Source organism: Corvus cornix, chromosome Z (assembly GCF_000738735.6).
Source record: "Corvus cornix cornix isolate S_Up_H32 chromosome Z, ASM73873v5, whole genome shotgun sequence".
NCBI lineage: Eukaryota > Metazoa > Chordata > Aves > Passeriformes > Corvidae > Corvus > Corvus cornix.
In genome coordinates this window covers 12,192,021-12,211,398 of record NC_046357.1, presented here as the reverse complement: position 1 = coordinate 12,211,398, position 19,378 = coordinate 12,192,021, and the positions used below count along the sequence as shown (strand labels likewise).

General features: G+C 41.2%; 1 protein-coding gene across 11 annotated transcripts in view; it reads right to left on the bottom strand.

Moving 5' to 3' along the window:
* Positions 1-11,724: 11,724 nt before the first annotated feature.
* Positions 11,725-19,378, bottom strand: part of CPLANE1 (ciliogenesis and planar polarity effector 1) — a 60,225-nt gene continuing 52,571 nt past the window's right edge. For 9 of the 11 annotated variants that reach the window (XM_010395174.4, XM_010395175.4, XM_010395176.4 and 6 more), the window contains 8 exons: positions 19,242-19,370; positions 18,289-18,454; positions 16,614-16,675; positions 16,010-16,174; positions 14,603-14,715; positions 14,181-14,264; positions 12,688-12,857; positions 11,725-12,286 (listed from right to left, as the gene is read on the bottom strand). In XM_010395174.4, the coding sequence (XP_010393476.2) occupies positions 12,146-12,286; positions 12,688-12,857; positions 14,181-14,264; positions 14,603-14,715; positions 16,010-16,174; positions 16,614-16,675; positions 18,289-18,454; positions 19,242-19,370 (1,030 nt within the window). In that variant the 3' untranslated portion in view covers positions 11,725-12,145. Of the gene's footprint in view, positions 12,287-12,687; positions 13,257-14,180; positions 14,265-14,602; positions 14,716-16,009; positions 16,175-16,613; positions 16,676-18,288; positions 18,455-19,241; positions 19,371-19,378 lie in introns of those variants that run through there. The other 2 variants (XM_019283372.3, XM_019283374.3) reach the window with 2 other exon arrangements.

The following is a 19,378-nucleotide window of genomic DNA, read 5'->3' as shown; positions in this document are numbered from 1 at the left end:
TTCCTTGTATGCTTCAATTTCTTTCTAATGCTGTCCAAATGGTAATTTATGATAGTTCAAATTTTGGGAAAGCTGAATGACTCCTGCTTGGGCGAACTGGCCATGTATGCATTTCTCTGGGTTAGTACAGAGAGGCTTGTGTCAAGAGGAGCTAGCTACCAGTATCTGAGGTGTGAATGGGTATGAGTCTGGGCAATTACACTACATTCCTTCACAAATGAATTTTTTTATTTAAAGTTTGTATATTAGACTAATTTTTTTACTAATTGAAAGATGTTTTCACATTTTGTAAATTGAAAAAATGCTATTGAAATCTTCCAGAAGCATTTGCTTCAACTGCCTTGCCACAACCTTTCATAAGCAGTTCATCTTCCTAGAGAGTAAGAAAAGCAGCATATTTAAAAACAGGGAAAAATCTAAAATAAAGCTAAACTTTTTAGGAGTCTATTAAACCATGCTGTCTTCTCAAATGTATTTATCAAAAACAGGTGTTTCTCAACATAATTATTTTTCTATTATGTTTTGTTTCTTTTAAAAATTTAATATATCGTAGGAGGCTGTTTTTATGAAACTGATTTGCAGAATTCTAATACATTATTCAATTTGTGAGGAATAGTTACAGTATTCCAAAATATTCATACGTTAAAAAAACCAAACAACACATTAAACTAATTATTAATAACTCCTCAGAATCCAGTTAGTAAATTGTTGGAGAATGCCTTTTTGCTGTTTCACCACTGGAATTGTTCTTAACAGAAATGTTTTCACACCTCTTTTTTTGATAGTGTTGATAGTGTTTTCTTCACTATACAAAAAGCCACCTCTTGGGCTAAGATCAGTATTGTTAAAGTAGGGAGAAGTAGAAGAAGCAGGAGTCAGTCCTCTGCAGCTCTGGAAACAGGACATTTTTGTAGCAAACAATGAAAGACTATATTTCTCAGGGCCAGGTGCAGCTTTTATAGTGTCAAACTCATACTCGGAGGATAGAGGGGTTATATGACATGTCACATATTACTGATAAGCAGAGTTGAAAATTCTTCACCAAGAAACTCCTAAGTGATAAACCCAAGGATTTCATACAGTTGCAGTTTAGAATTAAGTTGGCTGTTAGTAATTTCTGATGCGATTTATATTAAAGCATCTTATTTTTAGTAGGTAATACAAATATTTCCTTGTTCATTTCCTGTCATGTGGCTTTTCCAATAGCAAAGATGGGGATTTATTTCAATTTGCTTGGTATTTATTGGAATAAAATTATCAGAAAGAAACTATAATTAAACAATATAAACCTGAAGTCTAAAGTTGTCTTAGTTGAGAGGATTTAGACCATTACTATGTTGTATGATATGCCAGTGGCATACATGCTCCTTGATGGGATGTGATGGCTGTTATATAATTTACAGTTATAAAATTGATTATAGATTATTAAATAAATCGAATATGATTCTTACTAGTTAAGAGTTGCATTTTGCCCTCCCAAAGTACACAGAGTAATACCTAGTCTGGTTTTGCCAATCACAAATACTCTGGTTACCTGCTGTGAAAGGAGAAGGTAGCAGTGCCCCGTTTTGGGAAACACTCCTGTTTGCTGTGCATGACGTGGGCTGGTTGTTCTCTGCACCACGAAGTCGAGGGCCCAGACTTGACATCAGTGGCACCCCAGTGCAGGGCTCAACCTCTGAGTAGCAACTGCAGTTTTACCAGCATGAACCACATCATTAGCAACAGCACATACCAAGACAAGAATTTTTCTACATGAAAAAGTGTTTGGTTTTGTTTTGGTTTTTGTTAAAGTGCTGCAGTGCAGTAATTGATCCAGTGACACAATTTTACTCCTTTGTATTGACATAGCTTTGTAGTATTTTTTCACTGTATGACTATAGATTTTTACATATGTAACTATAAGATTATTGAATTTTTTATTCTTCCTACTTTTTCCCTTTGAGTACAGGATCTGTACATGGAACTTGTTGCAGCAGCTTACCTAACAAAGGGGTATTGTCAAGCTCTTAGAATTAACACTAGCCATATTGTACTTTTTAAGAAAACACAGACACTTCCACAATCTAAATAAAAATGAAATTATTATTTTTAATCTTCCACTTCAGTACTGTAAAATTGCAGAATAATTCTTGAATATTTTCAAGATCACAATAGTTTTTGACAGAACTGTAATTATAAGTATTTTTTTAAATGATTCAGTAACACCCTTTTGTATTTTTGAGGTTCTTTATTGCTTATATTAACAACTCTAATGTGTATAAAGTAGGCATGGGAAATATTCGCCTAAGTATTTTAGTGAGGTGTGGCCATTAAAAAAAACTATTTAATTTTTGAAATCTGAGTCAATCTTTAGCCTTTGTTTTGCTTATGTGGTGTCACTAGTAAGAATATTATTACTGTGGAATAATTAGGTTGTGCTGAACATTAGCTCTAACATGAAATACCTTGCAGCACTAAAGTAGTTCTTAAATGTGTTTGTGGCTCATGTCAAAAAAAAAGTTTTTAATCAGGTCTGGCTCATCTGGTGCTAGTTAGCAGCAGGACATTCTGCCAAATGCATGTGTTAATGGTATTCCAGGAAAAAGAATGGACGAGTTCAGCTGATCCTTTGCTTTGACTCCGAGCCCCAGGCAGATCTTAGTGATGCTGAATTCAGACAAACACGTTTTCCATGCTTTCCTATGTCCCGACACTCCTGAACTCTCATGCCCTGCAAAAAGCAGGAGTGCAAGCCACAATTCCTATATCCTAGTTTTCTTCCACTCACCAAAGAGCCACACCATGATCGTATGAGCGTTTCCATATCCCTCAGAGAATTTGTCATCTTATCATTGAAGTTCTGAGTTGTAATGGGTGAGTTCTTAATGTAAGTAGCAAGTTTTTAGATTTCATGGTTCCTTGACTAAATATTAAAGTGTTATTGTTATATACAAATAAGTTAATAGTATTTTCATATTTCATTTATTTAAAATAAATGTTTTAAGAGTTCAGTTTGGACCCTTCTAAAATGAAACTTGCAAGTTTTTATCCTAGAATGTGCATACACTTTGTTATCCCTTTCTCACTATGCTCACAGTGCTCAAATTATGCCTGGGCACTTGTAAATTATCCAGGGAACGCACTTTTGAATTATTCTGGGAGACTTCTTGCCAGTCTGTGTTCACCCCATCAGACACAACTACATTTCTAATTTCTGCGTTATCCAGGTAAAGTGCAGCTGCATGCGCTGCTCACAGCTGCCCAAGCTATATCCTCCAAACACCCCTTACCCTACGGGCTGGTTCGGGGCCACGGGCGGGGGCAGGGGAGGGATTATCCAGCGAGAAGCAGCACTGGCTCAGCCACCAACACCAGCGGGGTGGTGGCCCAAGTGTGGCTGTGCCCTTGGCAGCCATCTCAGGGCAGGGACTCCCTGCACTGGCGTTACAGAAGGACGTCACCAGTGGCTGCCTGTGCCACCTCCAGTGTCTGGCATAGAGAGACCCATGTTTCTCATTATTTCAGCGACTTATTTAAAGCAATCTGGTTGGGCTTCAAAGAAGATTTTCTCCATCACTGTACTTGGTGCAGCTGTGTTGAAAGGCTCGTATTTCTACTTTGAAACATGATCCTGCTTCCTAAGATCTAGAAAGGTGATTTATCTGATTTCCACCCCCACTTTCCTGGGGACTGGTCATTAGCAGGATGTTACTGCTGTGCCGGCAGTGCAGCCTCTGCCTCTCAGGAGCTGTGGTCCCCAGCACTGAACTGTGCTGGGTGGGCACTCTGGTGCTGGCTGCACCTCACTCTCCAACACGGTTTGTTAATCGGCTCCCTTTCAATGTACTTCCTCCTTTCCCTTCTCCCAGGAGAGCTTCTGAATTTCTTTTACCTGTCCCTTACCTGTATTTCTCTTCCCAGCTATAAAAGGCTGCAAAATTTGTTGGGAACAGCCCCATTTTGTCATTACATGTAATTTATTTTTGAGAAACCATACAGGGGGCCATCTGCTTTTCATTTTGACTTCACAAGCTCAGACTGAAGACTTATGTTTTCTCTGAGCAACAGTCTTCTTTCAGTCTCTTATTTTGCATGTTTTGTTCTCTTGTTAGGAGTTATGACTGTACAGAAATACTCCTTAACTGCAATTAAATTCCTGAAATCCATGTGTAGAGGGAGATATTTGTGGGTTTCCTGCTTAGACTAAATGTATTCTTTGAGCAGGCAAACAAAGTGTGATGATTCCTTGAGAAAATATATTTGTTTCTTATTTATGAGAGCTTTTTTATTTTGAATAGTCTCATGTGTAGGTGGATGTTCAGATTCAAGGTCAGCCTTGATCATCGCCTGTGCAATGTGTTCCTGCAGTTCCATCTCCACTGACAAACCTGCAGGTCAGATCCATGCAATACCAAGTTCTGTGTGATTTGGATCACTCCTCATCAAGGCTTTTTATTTGCTGTCCAAAAGTACTGCTGTTGCACTACTCGAGAGAGAGAGAGGATTCCTTTCCTTCCCTTCATGTTGAAATCCACATGAAATAATTGGTGCAGAAGTTGTTAAGTCCATGTTCAGCCTTCGAGTCATCCAGATCAAACTTTCCAGACCAGTCATATACAGGCATCTACACACTGAGTTTTTCCCTTTGGGCAACAGATCCCAATTACAGGATCCTCCATCGTTAGAGTAAATTTTTCCTACCTTTGATTTTTAAGTCTTGGCTGAGAAACCCACTCAGGCCCCTTCTTTAAATGTCATACTAGATATTTGTAGGAGGGTGCACATAACTGGTCATTACAAGGCATGTATTACTCAGCAGGCCCATTTCAAATTTGAGTACATTTTGAACTTTCCTTCCATCTATTAGTTGTGTCTTTCTATATCAGAAAAAGAAAAAAAATCCTTCCCTTATTTTAGTGTATTTGAAAAATTCCCAGGTGAGGGAATAGTCTTTTGGTGCTTTACCTGCTCTGTTTTATCTCAAACTGACAATATGATTTCAAAAGCAAGTTTTAGGGTTGTATTTATTGTTTGGGTAGTAGTGAAGTTTTGTTCATTTTTCCTACGAAATTTTACAAATTGTAGTGCAGATTTATCTTGTGTACACATACCAATGCCACACATAATTTCTTGAAGCCTGTGTAGGATCCTTAAAATTCCTCAGCTGAAGACACTCACTTCCATCTTCAGAAGGTGCGAGTGTGGCTTTGAAGAGAGAGGGTGTTGGGGTCCCTCCCCTGCCGTGTAGCCCTGGGAGAGGGGCCCTGAGGGCACAGACACGGGGTTTCCCTGCCCCTGCTCAGCCTCGTTCCCATTGGTTGGTTTGTGTTCCCTGCGCGGGCAGAAGGACCCTTGGTCCCGTGACTGGAACAGTTCCTGGGCAGAGCTCCGGCCATGCGGCTGGAGAAATAAACATCTCTGAAACAGCTAGCAAGAATCTGTCCATATATATTTCTTCCATATATATTTAATCCCCACTGTAACAACCGGGAGCCGGAAAGGAAACTGTCTTCCCTTGTATGTTCCTCTTGAAACATAACTATTTCTCTTTCTTCACTGACCAGTGGTTTTGTAGACAAAACACCAATGCCAGCCGTGTGTATCTTAAAGTGTCTTTTCACAGAATTTGACATCTTGTTAGTAGTTTCCAAGTTTAAATATCTCACTCAGCCAGAGATCTGGCTTAGAGACAGCTCTGCTGAAGGTGCTTATCTCATGTCAGCCAGTGGTAAGTACCATTTACTTTATTACTCTCTGAGTCCCTTAATAATCAAGATTTCATATTAAAGGACCAAAATAGTTGAAGTAGTATGTTCTTACTTTTGTAGCTTTGTCTTTTTCATCTTCTTAATTCTTGTACTTTGGGTTTTTTTAGGTTCGTGTTAGGTGCTGTCTACAATATCTCTCTTCAGGGTTTGGTTAGTGAGGTTTTTTGTAGTTTTGCTTTTGGTTTTACTTTTAGTTTTGCTTTGTTGTTGGTTTTTTAAACTTCCTGCACAAAGGTTTTCCTGAAACAAGTTGCTTTTGGCTTTTTAAAGCTTTCTGACGGAAAGCACCAGAAAATAAAGACTGAAACATATTAAAATGTAAAATGCGTGACATACAGAACACAGCCTCTACACATGATTTAATCCAGTGCAAATAATCATATGCTTCATCTGTGAAACTTAATTTCTTTCAGTCAGATGGAAATGTCATGCTATTAGAGTGCTAAATGAAGTTTAGGTCTCTTTGGATGAGATTTCTAAAAAGCAGTGGCAGAGGATGGTTACCACAGCACCCAACCTCAGTAATGGGTCTCAGAGGAATTCACTGCACTGAGGCCCTGTCACAGTTGCCAACAGTGCCCAGCCCCAGCAACATCCCAGTGCAAGTGTCCATGGCAACAGCCTCAGGCAGTGGCTTTAATGATGGTTGCCACGGCACCCACCATCCTGGCTTTGTCAGGTGTGTCAGAGAAAGGGTTGCCGTGGTCCTGCTGCACTGCCAGCCCTGAGGAGCAGCTGCCAAGGTGTCCTGCAGGGAATGACAACAGAAGGCATCCTGCTGGCACCCCTGTTTGAGCAGTACTCCTGCATCAGCTACAGACCTGACAGAGCAAGTCACTGACTCACACACAGCTGAGAAACCTCTGGGTCATCCTGTATCTAGTGGGTGATATGCACATGCAGATGAGCAAGTTTAAAATTCCAAAAGAGAATTTGTACTTTTAGATGTTTCTGTGCAAGGAAGAAAATGGGCTTTTAATGTTTAAAATGAGATTTCTTACATAGTGACTGTGGTAAAAGATGCCAAGGAGCTTCTGGGGTTAATGACCCCCAGTGTAAAGTGCATCACTTTTCCTGTCATCTTGCCATTAATTGGCAGGTGCTGCACTGTCCTCTCACTGCTTGGTTAACAAAATTAATGTGGCATTTCAATATCACCATAAAGAAATCGTAAGACTCTAGAATAGAATAGTACAGAGCTGAATAACTTTGGTTGGAAGGGACCTACAACAATCATCTAATCCACCTGCCACTTCCAAAGACCTTTTTGCTAATCCAGAGACTACTTCAGGACTGAACAAAGGTTAAAGCCTATTGCTAATGGCACTTTCCAAATGCAAACACTGACAGACTTGGGGCATTGACCACCTCTCCAGGATGCCTGTTCCAGTCCAGAACGGCACATAGGATAAGGAAATGTTTTCCAATGTCCAGTCTGAACCTCCCCTGGCACAGCTCTGAACCATTCCCACGTGTCCTGTCCCTGGATACCAGGAAGGAGAGCTCAGCACCTCCCTGTGCCCTTCCCCTCCTCATGAAGCTGCAGAGAGCAGTGAGGTCACCCCTCAGCCTCCTTTTTGCCAAACTGGACAAGCCCAAAGTCCTCAGCTGCTCCTCACAGGAGGTTCCAGCTTTGTTTCCCTCCTCAGGATGTGCTGAAGGACCTTCCCATCCTTCTCCACCTGCAGAGCCCAGCAGGGCCCACGCTGAGGCTGCCCCAGGGCTGAGCCCAGCAGGACCATCCCCTCTCTGTGCCGGCTGTGCCGTGCTCGGTGCTCTGGGAGGGGGTTTGCCCTCAGGGCTGCCGGGCACTGCTGACCCACACCGAGCCCAGCACCAGCCAGCCCCACATCCCCCTCTGCAGCTGTCCAGCCACTCCACTCCCACTTTATCCCTGTGCCTGGCGTTACCCCATCCCAGGTACAGAATCCAGCATTTGGACTTGTCAAATTTCACCCAATTTATGATTGCTCAGTGCTCCAATCTGCCTCTGCAAGGCCTCTTGTCCCTCAAAAGAATCCACAGCACCTCCCAGTCTGGATCACCAGCAAATTGCTACTGATGCATTCACCTCCAGCATCCAGACTGTTGACAAATATTTTGAGCAGAACTGACACTGTAACTAAACAATGAGGATTTTGTTTGCATCTGGCAATGCTATTCTTCACCTTCCTTCTCATTTTCCCAAAGAAGCTACTTTGAATATTTCCCACACAAGCCAGTAACCCAAAATTAAAATAAAGTTATGTTTCTAACCATTTATTCTGTGCAAAGTGTAAACATACATATGCTTGGAAACGTTAAGTATTTTTAGGAATTCATGAAACTCCTGGAAAAGAAAGCCAAATGTGTCCTGGGCTGCATCCAGAGCCCCGTGGGCAGCAGGGGAGGGAGGGGATTCTGCCTCTCTGCTCTGCTCTGCTCTGCTCTGCTTGTTCTGGTGAGACCCACCTGGAGCACTGCATCCAGCTCTGGGGTCCTCAACATAAGGCAGCTGCTGCTGGAGCGAGTTCAGAGGAGGCCAAGATGATCAGAGGGATGGAGCACCTCTGCCACAAGGTCAGGCTGAGAGAGTTGGGATTCTCCAGCCTGGAAAAGAGAAGGCTCTGGGGAGACCTTATAGCTCCTTCCAGTACCTGAAGGGGCTCCACAAGAAAGCTGGAGAGGGCATTTTTACAAGAGCAGGTAGTGGTGGGAGAAGGGGGAACGGGTTCAAACTGAAAGAGGGTCAGTTCAGGCTAGATATAGAGATTTTTTCTGTTGATGGTGGTGAGTGAGTCACTGGAACAGGTGAGAGGCTGTGATCAAAAAACCACCAAAAATTAACAACAAAAACCCCAGAGAGATGGCAAAAAATGAAGCAGGCTGGATAAAGAAGGAAAATTTACCAACTTCCTCCTTTTCCAAAGTTTCAAGTTCTGCGATTTGGTGCTTGAGGAAAAAAACCTTCAAATTTGAACATAACCACTAACTTCTCTTTCAGCTTTGTGAGAGAAACTTTGACCCTAAAAAGTCAAGCAAGCATAAGGCAATTAAACTGTAAACCAGTTTGGATTAGCAAATACAAATATATTTCGATTACCTTTACTAGGACATTAGAGAAAATGGGCTTTCTAAAATTTGTTTCTAAAAGGTTGCAATCATTTAACAGATTTTTACTTGTTTAAACCTCCTAACTTCCATGACAGCAGACCTCCTCAAGGGTTTTTTAATGTCCATTTCAAAATTTCATCCATTTCAAATGACTATCTGCTTCTGTCAGAAAAAGATGTATTAAACAGTTTCCTCCTCTTCAGCCCTGAAAGGACTGAAAGGAGCATCATAGAAGAAGAGAAATTGCAAAGAAATTTTTGTGAGACCCTGGCAGCAGCTTGATGATCCTCCCATGTGTCCCAGGTGTTTTTTGTCACTGCTGTGGCTCTTGCAGGAGTAGCTCTGCCTGCCCAGGCTCTGCTGCTCTCACAGGTCAGGCAAAGCGTGAGTTCAGTGCTGACATCCTGACTGGGAGGGCTTTGAACTCCCTCTCTGCCCTTGTGTTAATGATTTGTGATGCTGCGCATCTGAAGGCACTTCAAGAAAGTACTTCCTTTACTACTGTTAAAATGAAATGGACTGACTGCTTTCTCTTCCTTCTCACAGCTGGCTGTGGGCATAAGGAGATTGCCACACTTGGCTAAACCAGTATTTTCCGCAGTATTTTTCCACAAGGAACAGAAAGTACTTCCTGATGATTTGTTTGCGGCCTCTCTGGAGAAACACAGCATTACACTTTGGGTAAAGTCACAGTTTCACACTTGGACTGGCTCGTCAAAGGCAATGGCCTCTTTCATTTAAAGATGATTTAAACCAAACCCAATATTGAGTTTTGTACTCTGGTCAATCCTGGGAGAAAAGCCAATGCAGAGTCTGAGGATTGCTAAAAAACTTGGTGTAGCGGATTTGGTTTGAAACTGGGCGGAAACACCAATTTCGTGTAGTGGTTTGGTCCAAAATACTCATTGCTATTTACCTTCTGTGAGATAAGAATTAGAAGAAATGCAAAGCAGGCACCAAACTTGAAAGAATATAAAGAAGTTTATTAACAGACCTAAAATAAGGAAAAAGAAAACAGGAAAAAAAAGTCCATACCACACCTTCAGAACACTTCTCCTCTCCCCCCCCCCCCGACCTTTCTCCCTTCTCCAAGTGACAATGTAAAAAGACAACCCTTAAGATGTTCAGTCTGTTTACCACTTCCATAATAACCTTGTTCAGTCCATTTAGGAAGAGGAGTCTCTCTTATCCATGCTATGAAAACATTATCACAATCAGCCAGCCACCCAGGCTGGTTCTCTGCTCGCATGTGAGTCCCTTCCCCCAACTTGCAGCTTTTCCCACAACTGCTTTCGAGGGTTCCCTCTTTAATTACTGGGGTATAAATTTAAGGTTGAGCCGTTCAGAAACAAAAGTTCTCTTCACCCATCTCTGGGAGCATTTCATCTGTAAGAACAGAGGCCCTTCTCCTTCCCTGGGAGCAAAGGGTCCTCCTCATCTTCATCTCCAGGACTATCTCTGGGAGCATCTCTAGGAACTGAGGTTTTCTCCTTTCCCATTTGGAGCAAAAGTCCTCATCGCTTCCATCTCTCCCTGTCCAAACTTCTCATGAAATTACAGCTGTGTCAACATCTGCCTATCTCAGCACAGGTGCTTTTGCTTACGAGCTGAACACTCCACCCCCCATATCTTCATGAAATTACAATGGGTACTCTGATACATCATGGCTTTACAACAGAATTTCAGCTTTAAGCATCTCTTCTTTCTCTTCCCTCAGGTTTTCAGCTTTTCATAGCAATAAAAGGGTTAATCTCACCTAGGGCCTTGCAGCTGGAATGTCGCTTATCACTGTCGGTCACATGATCTCTGCCGGACAGCAGAGCAGCTTTAGCTGAATCTTGGCCTCACTGGAGAGGGGGAGCTGAGCCGCTCCGGCTGCCCACAGCAGGGCTGTGGGGGGGTTCCACGGGTGGAACAGGGCCCATCGACCCAGGATGGCCGTGGCCCAGCCCAGCCTGGCCCAAGCAGGGCCTGGCCGGGCCCACTGGCCCCCACACGGGGCCTGCAGCCACCTGTCCCAGCGCCAGAAACAAGGGAGAGCTGTGGGGGGGGTTTGTCTATTCTTAAGTGTGTATCACAGAGGCGGTCACAACTTTAAGTGGCTCAAGGAATTGTCCATATTCAAACAGGCCAGCTGATAGGCTCTGTCAGGTCACAGAGGAAACTGTAAGCACCCCTTTGCAAGAACATCACTTCTGGGACTATGCTTGCTAACCTATGACACTTGGCCTGTCTGGGCCTCTGAGCCTACAGGCACTGTCAGTTCTACCCTGGCATGCGTCTAATCCTGTAACAGCCTTTGAACCTTATTTTTTGATGTTTGCCAAGATGCAGCTCCACTTGGAAACATGCAATTTTTAGGGTTTTTAATTATTACAGTTTGGGGTGGCAATAATTAACCACTGGAAATTAACACACCTTTGACTTCCATGAAAAATTCAGATTTCTTCACTACAAAATAAAAACTACAGCTGTTGGGAACAAGTCAACACAGCTGCATCTGTTGAAACTACCACAACTTGATGGTCACTGAGCACATGGAAAATTTGTCTACAAAGCCCTGGGGGTTGCTGGAGGAGCTCTAAACAGTAGCATTCTGTAGACAGATGAACAATGATACTGTTTTTACCCCAGTAAGTACTTGCCCTTTGTGTCTCACACTGCTGCCTGACTTTCCTATTAGAAGTCTACTTTTCATTTTCATTTCTGACTATTTGTACCTCTTTCTATCAATCATTCAAACTCTTCTACGATTTCTCAGAGCTACTGCACAAGTAGGCTGGGTTTAAAATATGAGGGTAGTGCACATGTACATATACATTCCTAGTGGTACACGGCAATAATTAATAGTGTGACCGACGTGTAAATCATTTACAGCAGAAACTAATAAAATCACTTTTATTAAACCAGTTGATCACAACTCTTATGTTACAAAAATAACTTCATAATAATGTTAAATATTAAATACAAAAGTAAAACAGTTGCTCTTAAAATGAAAGTAACATTTTTTGTGTTTACATATGTTTCTGTGTAAAGCAGCTGACCCAGATCTGTTTAAGATTGTGGGTCTGCCTTTACCAACTATATTTAGTTCTTCTTCACCTGAAGACATAGGGAAAGCAAACTACATGTTAAGGAATTCAGCTTCGTCTAGGCAAGACTGGAAACAGTCAGAGTTTCCATGCTGCTTAAGAAGGAAACAGTGCAGGCCTCAATCCATTTTAAGCAGAACAATTACTGTTTTTAAAAAACAAAACCAAACACTAGCAACTGTTTGGAAGAGCACAGTGGCTGAGAACTTTTCACTTGTCTTCCACATCTGCTATCATAGCCTCAACTGCATTCCAGTCCAGCTTGCTGAGGATGCTCCCTGTGCTTTCAGAAACACTGTCCATGTTGATACTGCCAAGAGGAGAGAAACTCATGCCATGCACTGCAGAGGCCTGGTGGGGGAAGAGAAGATGAAGTGATCATTGTGCATCATTCATGGACAGCAGAAATGATGCCACTCTTTTAAAACGTGTCCAAATCAAGTTATGTGTCTGATTATTCTGTAACAAATGCAATCTATTTTCCTGTTTATGCCCTCCCACTGACGCCCGTTTCCTGGACAGGCAATGTGCCTACACAGTTTTTAAAAAGTACATTGAAGTTCAAGGCTCACAAGAATGCCTTCACTTGTAAAGGAAAACTGTAGTTCTGCTGAAGCCCCACCATTTGTGTGATGCATTATTTATCTCACCCACATGTTTTGAATAGAGAACCACATTTTAAATAAAGCAGAAGAAAACAAAGTGTTAAATGGCATGTATCAAATAGTTTATAGAATAAGTAGGTACTCTACCTGAAACATGGAGTCATGAGTATCTTGAAGTATTCTTTGGATATCCTCAGGCACAGTCCAAGGACTCACTACGTCTCGATCAGTGTCAAGATCAACACCTTCTGTCTGAACTGCAGTGGCAACTTGAAGAGGCTTTTGTGTTGAGCTCCTGCTGACTCTACACTCAGCAGCTGAGGAGAAAACAGGCCAACCACAGCACTGCAACACTTCTTGCCCTTTTCATCTCAATCTCTTGAAACTCCTTCAAGAATAGAAGCTCCAGGTTCTAAGAACTGAAGCTGTGTGTAAATCCACGTGAAAACAGCCAGCCCTGTTATCTAGAATTGACGGGGGGTTATGGGGAGAAAAGGCTGCTGGTCCCTTCCAGCCTCATGCTCTGAGCTGCCTTCCCAGGGCAGAACACGAAGTGGAACAGGACTGTGCATGGTGCCTACAGCATCCAGGTTCTGTGGTGCAGTCCCCCCAAAAAAACCACATTGTTCATTATTTGGCAGAGGACTAAACTCTGGATTTGTGCCTCTTTAGAAGACATGGAACTTCAATGAAACCCTTATCAGTGATGTGATATACTGGAAAAACAGATAGAAGAAGGTGCCAGAAAATCAGAGAACGATCAACCTGAATATAGAGTTTAAAAAGTGAATATATGGAAAGGAGAAAAATTACTTTTCCACATGAGCAGAGGTGAATTCAGGAATTCAGGACAAGTGCCTTTCTGCTTCTTAGTGCTTCTCTCAATTTCCTGCACTGTCAACTCAAATACATTGACCTTTGACTGTCCAAATCATGCCAATAGTATAATTCTGGTGTAAGGCAGAATGGAATCATGCCACAGTATTTTGTAAGTCTCAGACCGATTCTCTCTTCATTCTTTGTCTGATCAGAAATTCTGCTGCTATTAACAAGTACTGCTTCTGTTAAAGAATATGATTAGGAGCAATCTTTTGTGGATCCAGACCTACAAAGATAGGCATGGGAAAAAGTACCACTAAAATCCAAGGAGTTTTTTCTTTTTGCTAAGCTTAGTCATAAATTTTTCCATGCTAACATTATGACAAAATGATATCTTAAATGGATACTGTACAGAGGGATAATAAAGACAACTCCTACTTTAAAGAGCTTGGAGAGTAAGCAGCACAGAAAGGTAAGGTAGAGACATAATTCTTGTGTCCTGGTCTGCTAATTAACTTTCTCTCTGTCAGTCTGAACTGAAAGATAAGACTCAAAGCCTTCATCTAGTGATTTCATAACATGCATTTCAGGAATTCACTAAAATCTGGCACATTTATTTCAGTAATCTTGAAACTCTCATCTCGCTAAAACTGTTCAGAGGTGATTAAACAGGTGATTAAAATATTTCACAAGTTTCTAATTAAAAGGATTTTTAAGTGGGGAAATAATTATGAGTTTTATTCTTCTAAACAAATGCTGTATCTGCATCTTATTTCCCCCCTGTATTATGCAGCATTCTGTCATTGTTCTGTGTAACTTACAGTGTCTGGAATTAACAGGACAGTTTGCAGCATTTCTCAGTCTTCTTCTGGAGGTACTTTTCTGAAGCAGCTTACAGGCATTTCCTGGAAAGACAAAGTAAGCATTTCGTTTTTTAAATGCAGATCAAATATACTCAAAGATGCTCAGAAATTTTCATCTACAAGTCTCCTGCCTGGGTTACACAGTACTCTTGCTATGGCAATTTAAGCTACTTTGGATTTAAAGAAGTGATAAGGAAAGGTAACTCCCATCTTTAGCAGGTCAATGGCAACACAGTTGCAAAAGCCTCAGGACAGGAAACATGCAGGTTTATAAATCTGATTTTCTACACAGATATCAAAGCTCCTCTCTCCCAAAAATCCAGCAGTCACTTGAAGGACCTCTTCAGTATGTGTCTTCATCAAAAAAGTTCTGTTCTTACCCTTGGACTCTGTCAAACCAAGAGCTGGGGTGAAACGTTGTACTTTTTGACCAAAGCCAGGTTTGGCAGCAATTCTGCTCCTTTCTGCCAGAACAGGACTATTCAGATGCCCTCTACAACAAGACAAAGGAAAAAACCAACACAACGACAAAGCTTAAATACTTATCACTGTACCATTCCTCCACACAACTTAGATCTGACAGGGCATATTCAGAAGAGACATAAAAGCCAGAGAAACCACATTCAGCCCACCTGGCTGAGGATCAGCATCACACACTGCCTGTGGGGCCAGTAAGCCTCAGCAGAATCAGAACTGCTGCAATCACAGTGAAGACACATCAAACTGGCTTTATAGAGAGCCACTTTAGGTCCAACAAAACTTCTTACTGATTCCTGCCACTCCTAAGGTGGATTCCTGCATGATGTTCCTTAGCATGTCTGATTCTGGCTGGGCACTTAAACTTCCCTTGGACACCACCAGCAGGCTCTGTACAGCACTGACTACATTCACTTTAATGCTGTATTCTGGAACTGTACCTAAAAAAGGTACTGTACCAAAAAAAAAGAAGCAGAAATATTTAAGTTTGGAAATCACAGGATTACCTGAAGTAAAAAGTTCCTCCTATTATTCTGAAAAGTATAAAATTATATATATAAGAAGAAGAACTACAATGCAATATACACCTGGAGCACACATACACATATGTGGCATTAATGCCATTAAACTGAACAGATGTATCAATTTATAATACTCAGATACCCTCACCTCCTCAAAAGGCAGTACGTGAAGTGCAAAAGAAAGATCAAGTAAAAATCTAAAGGATGAAAAAATTAGCAAGCAAGAGAACAAATCCAGAGTTTGCACAGCAGAATTTTTATTTGCTTCTTGCTTGTTGTTAGGTCAGATCTATATTGCTGGCTATAGTTCAGTGGAACTCACAGAACATTAAGTTTGCAAAGGACCTCCAAGATCATCAAGTTCAGCCTTTGACAGGATCACAACCCTGTCAACTAGACCCTGGCACCAAGTGCCATGTCCAGCCACACCTCCAGGGATGGTGGCTCCACCACCTCCCTGGGCAGCCTGTTCCAATGTCTAACCACCCTTTCTGTAAAGGAATTGATGTTGAGTGGAATTGGTTATGACACTGATTACAGCTTGACTCCTGAGTTGGCTTATTCCATGCTCCAAAAGGCATTTTTAAGGCTCCCTCCAAGATTTGCTGTACTGGTTGTAACAAGACTGGAACAGGGACTTGAGAGTCCGCTGATCCAGACAAATTGTATCTTTGATTCTGCCAGCATATGACCTGTCTCTCAAGCTAATCCTGTCTCAACTTGCTGCAAAATTTGAAGTGTGGTGAAGATACCAGCACACCAGAGCAGGTTTGATGCTTAGAGTGTTACCCTGTACTGGATGCCACATCCCTCCTTCTGTACACTTGAGGTGATCTTGTGCTGGACAACGTTCTATGATCACTTGCTGGTGATGCCACTGTGTCAGCTAACATTTCATTCATCAGGGAAAGTGCCTGTGATATTCTTATACTGTGATGCTCAGACAACAGGGCTCTGTGGAGAAATAATATTACACATTACCTCACGCTCTCACTCATTTCACCACAGCTGATTTGTGAGTCCTGTAAGACTACATGAAGAACACTTTTTTACAGAATTTCACAGAAATATACTAAGCCTTTTAAGATCATTAGCAAAAAGTTAAACCATTTCTTAGTTGAGTGAGTGAGTTTGACAGAATGCATGAGTAAATGTTGGGGAAAAAAAGAAACAATGATATTTGGAAAGCGATAAATACAGTCAAAGGATGAAACATGTTCAGAGTTTTCCTAAATGGTAATGCAAACATGAATTTTTTATGCTTTTGGTTGAAATTTCATCAATATCTGAAGCTTCATAGGCAATATAGTTAAAACTATCTCTACCTCTTTTTGAGGACTGGAAAACTAATATATAACTAAAGATATCCTGAGTTGTATTTATAGCAACTTACTTGTCTTTTTCTTCTTTCTTCTTCTGGAAGATTCTAATATCCTTTGAAGTAGGATTATGATGCTGTGTAAGAAAGTATAAAAATCATTAACTATGTACTGTGGTCTCATTCCAGTCCCTCACTCTCAAAATGTACTTAATTGACTTGAAAGTTACTGTTTAAGACATTCTTCACAAAGAAAAACAATATGAAAACATATGGTCCTACCAGGAAATTCAGGTAAGATTGTCTCTGTAACATTCCAGTCTCAAAAAATATACTGAAATCTTGCAGTCACATCTTTCATACTGCATATGCTTAAAATACTAACATTCCTAAGGATACATCCTCATAGTCCAGCTCAAAGTTTCAAATGGCCTCACCATCACTGATGTTCCTAACAAAAAAACCAGGGCAAGGTTGCACTTTGACCTGTGTTTGCTAGAATACAATTTGAATTCTTTAGTTCTTCCTTCTTAAAAAGAAAAAAGCCAAAACCAAACCCAAACCATCCTCTGAAAGCTGAGAATCCCTCCACTAATGATTTCAGGTGAAAAGCCCATAGCAAAAGCATCAAGTGTATACTTATGGGTTGACAATACAGGAAAAGGAGAGAAAGCAGGACCCATTTTTCTTGAATCACTTCTCTCCATGCATGTGCAGAAGAGCAGCCCAGCTCAGTTCTGAAAGGTTGTTTAAAACCAGGGGAAATACTTTATTTCACAGAGATCTATTACTCTTTTTGAAAGTGAATACAACTGAATTATTTAGTAACAGGGAACTTGAGTATATTACGTATTTGCTGCTTGGGAGATAAAACCAACAGAGCTTCAGCCTGGAAGTATTTACAGCATATCCTGAATTCAACAAGTAGAAGGTAGAGGGATATATTTGGTGGTGTTAGGTCTCATCTCCTGTAACCCCAGAGCTTCCTGTGACTCAGCAGGGTCCTTTCAGGTCCTGAAGGCATCCAGATGGCAAATGCAAATTTTGAGAGTTAATACTGACTGGAAAATTTCTTCTGAACTGCTTTTGTGTGGTTTATTTTCTGTTATTTCCAGCACAGAAAAGATAGATCAGGCCATAAAGGTGTTTTTACTAATTAAATTTAAAACGCAAAAAATTCTGGGAGGGGACTGTTTGTTCACTGAAACCAGACTTCAACTAAAGTTTTCCTAAGATACTTGACATATATGACATATTCTCGCATCTCTGCTGACCCTTTATGATTTTTGCATACACTTTTGTGTGGGTGAATGACAGTGATGGCTGGCTGCCCTCAGTATCCTACCATATTTGCAAAGGATGCTGGCATGTGAACTCTGCTTTTTAAATTCACTGGGGTTTTTTGGGAGGCACATGGGAAGATGAAACAAGGTGTAAACACATCTTAATAACTGCTGTAGCTATCACTGCCTGAAAAACGTATCTTTCATCAGTGAATGTTGCAGCTGTATCCATTACCTTGTAATGGCCACCTGCAGCCAATGGTCACCACTGCAGCCTGTGAAGAACACTGGTGTATTTGCTTATCTGACACAACTATGGCCAGTTCCCACAAAATCAAATTATACATGTAAAACCCCAACATTACAATAGGCAAAAAACACCCAGCTTTCAGTCTTTATATTACCTAACCTGAATAATCAACACACAATAAGTAACAACTATTCTTCAAGACACCCATTATTTTTACCACATTCTTCTTCAGGTTGAATGGATGATGTTCTTTCTGTCTTTGTTCATCCCGTTTCTTCATATATTCTCTCATTCTTTCCTTTTGCTTTCTTTTCATCCATGTTTGTATCTCCTTTCGCTCCTCTTCTGTTCTTTGAGAATGCCCAGAAGCAGAATCAAGAACCCTAAGGGCAGATGTAAACAGGAAATAATCTAGCACATCCTGTAAATCGCAAACAACAGCAACTACATGATAAAATAAAAACACTGACAAACCCTTCAAAATTCTGACACAGCTGGAAGCATAAGTAATGAACAAGAGGGGAAATCTTCTTTTGCAAAATTTTACTTCTTGTTGTCAGCTACATTCAGATAAAAGAACTAGATCTTAAACTGGCGGGAACTGTGGTACCCATGCAACAGACTGGTGACCTGAACAGCTGTATTTTTTCCCTTTGTCAGCAAATGATGTCACAAACAGGAGTAGGAAACAGCTGTCACTTTGACCTCTCTCAGGGAAGAACAGAGCTGATTTTACAACTGACAGTCAGGAAGGTGTGGAAGTCTCCAGCAAGGAGGGGAGCATGACAAGCTGAAATCTGGGGCTGGAAGTTTCTAAAGCTGCTGTGCCACGGGCAGGAAATTTCTGTTCTGTCTTTCAGAACTGCTTTAGAAGACCTGAAGGTCTGAACTGAATCTACTGTATAAAAAGAGTTGTGCTCCAGCCTATACCTAGTAGAAGAAGGAACAAGCAAAGAGGAAGGAAAGAATTTCAAAATCAAAATAATAGAAAACAATTAGTATATATGACAATAATGGCCAGCGAATTTGTAGATATTAAAAGTTCTAATACTAGTCCCATTTACATCAAACCACATACTTGCTTCCATTGTTTACAGGTTGTGAGCTATGAGAATAACCAGGGTTACAATGACTTAACCAACACACAACAAAAACCAGCCATGGTATTACCTGGAGATTTTCTTAGCCTGTGTTTTTGCAAAGCCCAGCTCCAACACAGAGATGTCACTTTCTACCACACGATCATTCATGCCAGTAACATCACTCAGACCAGTAATTTGCATGGGATCTTCTGAAGAGCTTGATGT